The 5,996-nt window shown below is 47.9% G+C and overlaps 1 protein-coding gene across 1 annotated transcript; it reads left to right on the top strand.

Moving 5' to 3' along the window:
* Positions 1-681: 681 nt before the first annotated feature.
* LOC119354244 (chitin-inducible gibberellin-responsive protein 1-like) lies at positions 682-5,232 on the top strand. The gene is made up of 2 exons (XM_037620961.1): positions 682-855; positions 3,158-5,232. Exon 2 carries the CDS (start codon positions 3,189-3,191, stop codon positions 4,899-4,901), a length of 1,713 nt encoding a protein of 570 aa, XP_037476858.1. The 5' UTR covers positions 682-855; positions 3,158-3,188; the 3' UTR covers positions 4,902-5,232.
* The last annotated feature ends 764 nt before the right edge of the window (positions 5,233-5,996 follow it).

Here is a 5,996-nt window from a genome sequence, read left to right as displayed (position 1 = left end):
ATTTGCGTTGAAGTTTGTAAAGTGATGAAAAAATATTGAGAAAAGAAAGTGAAAAGTGGGCAACAGGCCAATGGCATTTCTTGCACCGGAGGAAAAAGAGGCATCACATTCTCCCATCGAAATGGAAACCACCGAGGCAAAAGCGAGCGCATCCCTCGTCACCCTCCTCCGTCGTCTTCCTCGCGGTGGTCCCCGCGCCAACGCACGGGACCCGCGTCACCATCTTATCTCTCGCAGCCAGCCCCGTCTCATCGGACGGACGGGCGGGCCAAGCAAGCATCCATCCGCGAACCGCCGAAGCCCCCGGGCCACACGGTGGGCAGCCCTCGGATCGCGATCGAACGACCGCGGGCCGTTCAAACCTCAATGCGCGTCAGGTCAAACGCGCGACCGCGTGTCCGTGCTGCCGGCGTCACGCGTGTCGTGGCTGCTCGCCGCGCGCCGCACGTGACCGCGCGTCGAGCCGCGCGGCCGCCCGATCCTCATCCGACGGAGCCTATGCCTCCGTCCTTAACGGCGTGATGGGCGCGGGGGCCACGGCATCACGACGCGGGAGCGCTGACCGGGAAGACGTGGCCGTGACGGCGTCAGGCACGGTCGCCGTCTGCTCGGAGCCGCGGGTAGGGTATATAATGCCGTGGCACTTTGGGATTTATTTATTTCTCCTTCTCTCTTGTGTGAGGAAGCAGATATTAATTATCGCGCACACGAAAAGAGGGAGGGGGCGCAAAGAGAGAAGGGACTAGGACACGAGAACCAGAAGAGAGAGAGAGAGAGAGAAGAAAAGCGAGAGAGAGGTAGGGAGATTGCTGGAGCTGGATCGGGGCGCCGGGCCGGCTGTGCAGATCGGAGGAGGTGAGAGCTCCCCTCCTCGTACTTCGTCGGGTTCCGTGCCTGTTGTGCTACTGATTTTTGCAGGAAGTCGCTGAATTGCTGTGCTTTTTTGGGGTGTTTTTTTGCTTGGTTATTTTGGGGTTGATTCCATAGTTTGGGAGGGTGAAGGTGGATCCTGGGCGGGTTCAGGCGGGTGCCTGGCTCTCGTTCGGCGATGAGATGGGCTCTTAGGCGGGTTTTGGTTGGGGCGGGTGGTGTCTAGCTGACGAATCAGTTGGGGATTTGTGTTGGTTCGAGCCAATTCGACCTGCTGAAGGTCTCACCTGAGAGCATTTCGCTTTTGGCTTCCACGGATGACCTCCATTTTGGGGACGAAGGAGTTGATCCTTCTCAGCTTCCGCTCTGGAGGGTACTGTTGCATTTTGTTGCTAATTTTATACTGGCTGGCTCCTAGGTCTAGCTGGGCATGGCCTACTTATGGTTCGTCTGATGGACACTCATCCGTGCCAGATGTACTTGTGTTACTTGGCTGCACTTGTGCCCTGAATTTATTATCCCAGAGTGAGTTAATTTCGTGGCCAAATTAGTGATCCTCATGTTAGAAATGGAACCATCGCTGCCTCTGGTTCTTCGAAACATGGAGGCAGACATACAGTAGATTGATGCGGTAGCTCCAAGTAGTCTAAACTAATTTTCCCTGGGAGGAACCACAGGATCCATCTGCTTCCTTGATTGGGACATATACAACTCGGGGAAAAAAATTCTTATGTTTCGCTTGATGAGTCAACTGGACTTGCCTTTCCTGAAGACAATTCGTGGAAAAAGAACTCCCTTACTAGGCAGAGTGCCCCCATAGATGAACAAATCGAGGTTGGTTTTTTGAGCGCGTCACTAACTTAATACTATGATTTTAGCATGTTCAACCAACGTCCAGGATCCCAGTAGTTTCAGACCTTCGCTCACTGCACACGGTACACAAATTGGCTTCTTGTGTGAGTGATGAAAGGTGCTGCTGGTTCCACACGGTCTGAGTGGTCAAACTTCTTGTTGCGAGTGGGGGAGGTTCCTTCTTCGGAATTCATAGCAAGAGCTACGGGCAAATAGTCAAACCAACAAGGCTGGTCAATCGTCTTCAACCAACTAGAGAATCTTAGGGTCCGCTGAACATTGGTCTTAGTCGTGCATTCACTGAAGGATCTGTGACCAAACAGTGGGACAGTTCTCTTATAAACAAACTAGAGAATGCTCGAGGTTGCATGTCTTAGTCGTGAAGGGCGGTCAATGGGCGCGCTGAGGGGAGGTGCAAGATATGTTAGTTTGTCCTGTTGTTTGTTTTCCAAGCCTCTTAGTTGTGCTGGATCTTCTGGACAGGTTGATGCTTGAGCACGTTCCTGTCCAGATTGATACTTGAGCGCGTTCCTTTCTTCATTATTTGTGCCACTGTAGTCCTCTAGTTCCATTGGCAGACTCGTCATGATTGATGATCCTTTCATGCTTGCCTTGCTAGAATTTGACACCTGTGGTTGTCCTTTAAGTTTGAGGAGAAGGATAGATCCTTTAAGATTTGTAGGTAGATGATGGGGACATTTGACAGACAATGGGTTGGATTTATGCGGAATTTTGGAGAGCTACTTGTTAAATCTGTATAATATGCATAGAGGAAAGGCAAGCAGACAAATTAAAGAAAACTTGCTCTTGTGTATTTAGTGTTTGGTCCGTGAGACTCTCAGATGTCATTGATCACTGTTAGTAGGGATTTTATTCTTGCATTAATGGGCTCTCGCTTATTTTAGTATCATTTTTGCTACTTACAACTTAAAACTTTCATCTTATGTTGGACTAGAAAATTTATTCTGTTTCAGAAAATACCACTCAAATTACTATCTTGATACAAAATTTACTATAACCGTTATTTTTTCCAAGGGAAAGGTAGAGTACTGTCACTGTTAATACTCTATAATCATAATGAATTGGAATGTCACGTTAAGTTTATTGTTCTAATCAACCAATATGAATGCACACATGTGAGCTGGGAGTGTTTTATTAGTTTAATTGGTTCATGTTATCCTACATATCACCAGATACTGTCTATGCTCTTGAATCTGTCCAGCATGGACGTTCTTGTGATATAGAATTGCATTTGCTCTGTAGTGTTGGGTTTTGCAATGTTTATGCTTTGTCGCCTGTTGCCTATTCCTCCTTTCCTCTAAATTATATGCTTAGAATTGCACTGATAAAGCAAAATGTTCTGGTCTGATTATTTGTTCTGTCACCTACCATGGAATAAACAGTTCATTAATTTCCTCTCTTTTGCTATGTACAGGTCATGAACAACTAATCGACACTCATTTATTATGGATTTGCACCAGCTATTCAAGTACAGATTGACTGGTGCTAACGTCTTCTGCGAAATTCCCACAGAGAACAATTTAGCGAACTCTTCCTGGCAAACTAGTCCACTGAAGTTAGAGTTCAGCAACTCTCCATACACCCCTCTTTCTACCCAGCTTGAGTGTGACAATTTGTCTGCTCTTAGCAACACTCCAGATAACCAGAGCTCTACTGAAACCATTTCAGCCCAACCAATCTCCCCGCTTGAAGCAGACAGCTCATACATAAAGGCAGGTAGCATCCGTGAGAACATCCAAGTGAGACCTGATCCATCGTATGCAACATCAAGACATAATATGCAACAGACTTTGCGTGACATTGAGAACGTTCTGATGGCACCTGATGCGGATGATGCAACAACGAGCACAAAGCATGAGTTTGAGGACACCAAGCCTGCTCAGCTCATGCGGCAGCGGTCGAGGACATGGAGCCATGAGTCACGACAGCCGTTGCCTGGAGTTGTTCGTCCACACTTTGCATCTGGTGGATACCCCACGGCAAGCTATGAGTTCCGCCCAGAGAAACGACAAAGGGAGTTAAGGGACGATCGGCAGCACATTGTGAAGGGTCTATTAACCAAGTGTGCTGAGGCATTAAGTGAGGACAGGACAGAGGAGTTCCTAAAGCTTGTTCAGGAGGCTCGTGGGACTGTTTCAATTAACGGGGAACCGATCCAGCGTTTAGGTGCTTACCTACTCGAGGGTTTGGTTGCTAGGCATGGGAACTCTGGTACAAACATCTACCGTGCTCTGAAATGCCAGGAGCCGGAGAGCAAGGAGCTTCTCTCCTACATGAAGATTTTATACAATATCTGTCCTTACTTCAAGTTTGGATACATGGCAGCTAATGGGGCGATTGCAGAGGCATTGAGAAGCGAGGACAACATCCACATAATTGATTTTCAGATTGCTCAAGGGACTCAATGGATCACACTGATACAAGCTCTAGCTGCAAGGCCTGGGGGTCCACCTCATGTGCGGATCACTGGAATAGATGACCCGGTATCAGAGTATGCCCGAGGTGAAGGCCTGGAGATAGTTGGAAACATGCTAACAAGCATGTCTAAAGAGTTCAATATACCTTTGGAATTTACACCTCTATCTGTCTATGGTACCCAAGTCACAGAGGAAATGCTTAAGATCAGACCAGGTGAAGCAGTTGCTGTCAACTTCACCCTCCAGCTGCACCATACCCCGGACGAGAGCGTGGACGTCAACAACCCACGGGACGGGTTGCTCCGCATGGTGAAAGGGCTGTCCCCGAAGGTGACCACGTTGGTGGAACAGGAGTCGCACACCAACACGACGCCTTTCTTGATGAGGTTTTTGGAGACCATGGATTACTACTCTGCCATGTTCGAGTCCATCGACGCCAACTTGCCTCGAGACAGCAAGGAGAGGATAAGTGTGGAGCAACACTGCCTGGCCAAGGACATCGTGAACATCATCGCCTGCGAGGGGAAGGACAGAGTGGAGAGGCATGAGCTGCTTGGCAAGTGGAAATCAAGGCTGAGCATGGCGGGCTTCAAGCCTTACCCGCTGAGCTCATATGTGAACTCGGTGATAAAGAAGCTCCTCGCGTGCTACTCGGACAAGTACACGCTGGAGGAGAAGGATGGGGCAATGCTCTTGGGCTGGAACACCAGGAAGTTGATATCTGCCTCTGCGTGGCACTGACAGTTGCTCAGCGGAAGAAGAAAAGAAAACAGAGGTTATAGAGCCAAGTCCCTGGTCTCCTTTCTTTTTGATGTACCACCTGTACATGATGCTGTACACCCTCATTTGTTGCCTAAATGTAGACCAGGAATCAAGCATTGACAATTAGATTGTAGAAGTTGTATGATAATTACAGTTTTCCTGCGCTTCCCGTGTAGTATTCGTGGTGATTATGTTGGATGTAATTTTCCAGGCATGCTCTTGTTGGTCGGCAAAGTTTTCCACTCACCGAGCATGCTCTGAGGATGCAGAGTATACCCTGGTCATGGGGCCTGTGAAGATAAGTTTTGCAAGGGTTTTCTCTTATGTCAGTACCGTTACATGAGCAAGTGGTGTAGGATCAGGGCGTGCCAAGGCAAAATGCGATTGGGCTTTGGGTCGAGATTTGGATGCATGTACCCGAAGGTGTTGCACGTTCGTTCTACACTGCGAGGATGATGGGCAATTCTGTTGCCGCTGTGCTGCGTCGTGCAGGCGACAGGATAGGCAAGCGAACAAAATGGAGTTTAGCTGATTGCCTCCCGAGTCCCATGACATACAACCCTCCAACGTCCAAACTCCCAAGTCTGGCGACATTTTCAGGTCGGCATATTGCAGCGAATGAGCTATGGTTTCGTTCTCTGTGGTGAACCACGTATTTTTTTTGAATTTATTTTAGGCTTCCGGCGATACTCGTTCAGTGTGAGGAGAAGTTTTCGTGGCGTTTATGGTGGCTTCGCCAATCTCAAGATAATATGCCGGTTCAATCTTTCGAACATGCTCATAGGGTAAAAAGTGTGTAACTGCTTTTATAGGGATAAATATATGTGAGTATGTATGTGTTTGCATCTATATTGTGTTTAAAAATAGACAAAATGTTGCACAATTTACTAGTGATGAATTGACTATGTGCATCACTTGATACAAAGGTCAGAGATAATCCTTTTCTTTTTTAAAAGAGATGTTGCACAATTTGACTCGTACATAATCCATCCGTCGTTACGAAGGTGATGAATTTTGTACGCCGAGTTGCCAAACTACTAGATTTTCACAAAGCCTCGAACAAGCCAGTGACCC

This window comes from Triticum dicoccoides, chromosome 2A (assembly GCF_002162155.2).
Source record: "Triticum dicoccoides isolate Atlit2015 ecotype Zavitan chromosome 2A, WEW_v2.0, whole genome shotgun sequence".
Classification (NCBI taxonomy): Eukaryota; Viridiplantae; Streptophyta; class Magnoliopsida; order Poales; family Poaceae; genus Triticum; species Triticum dicoccoides.
The sequence above is the reverse complement of the archived record's forward strand: the minus strand, read 5'-3'. Positions and strand labels throughout refer to the sequence as shown.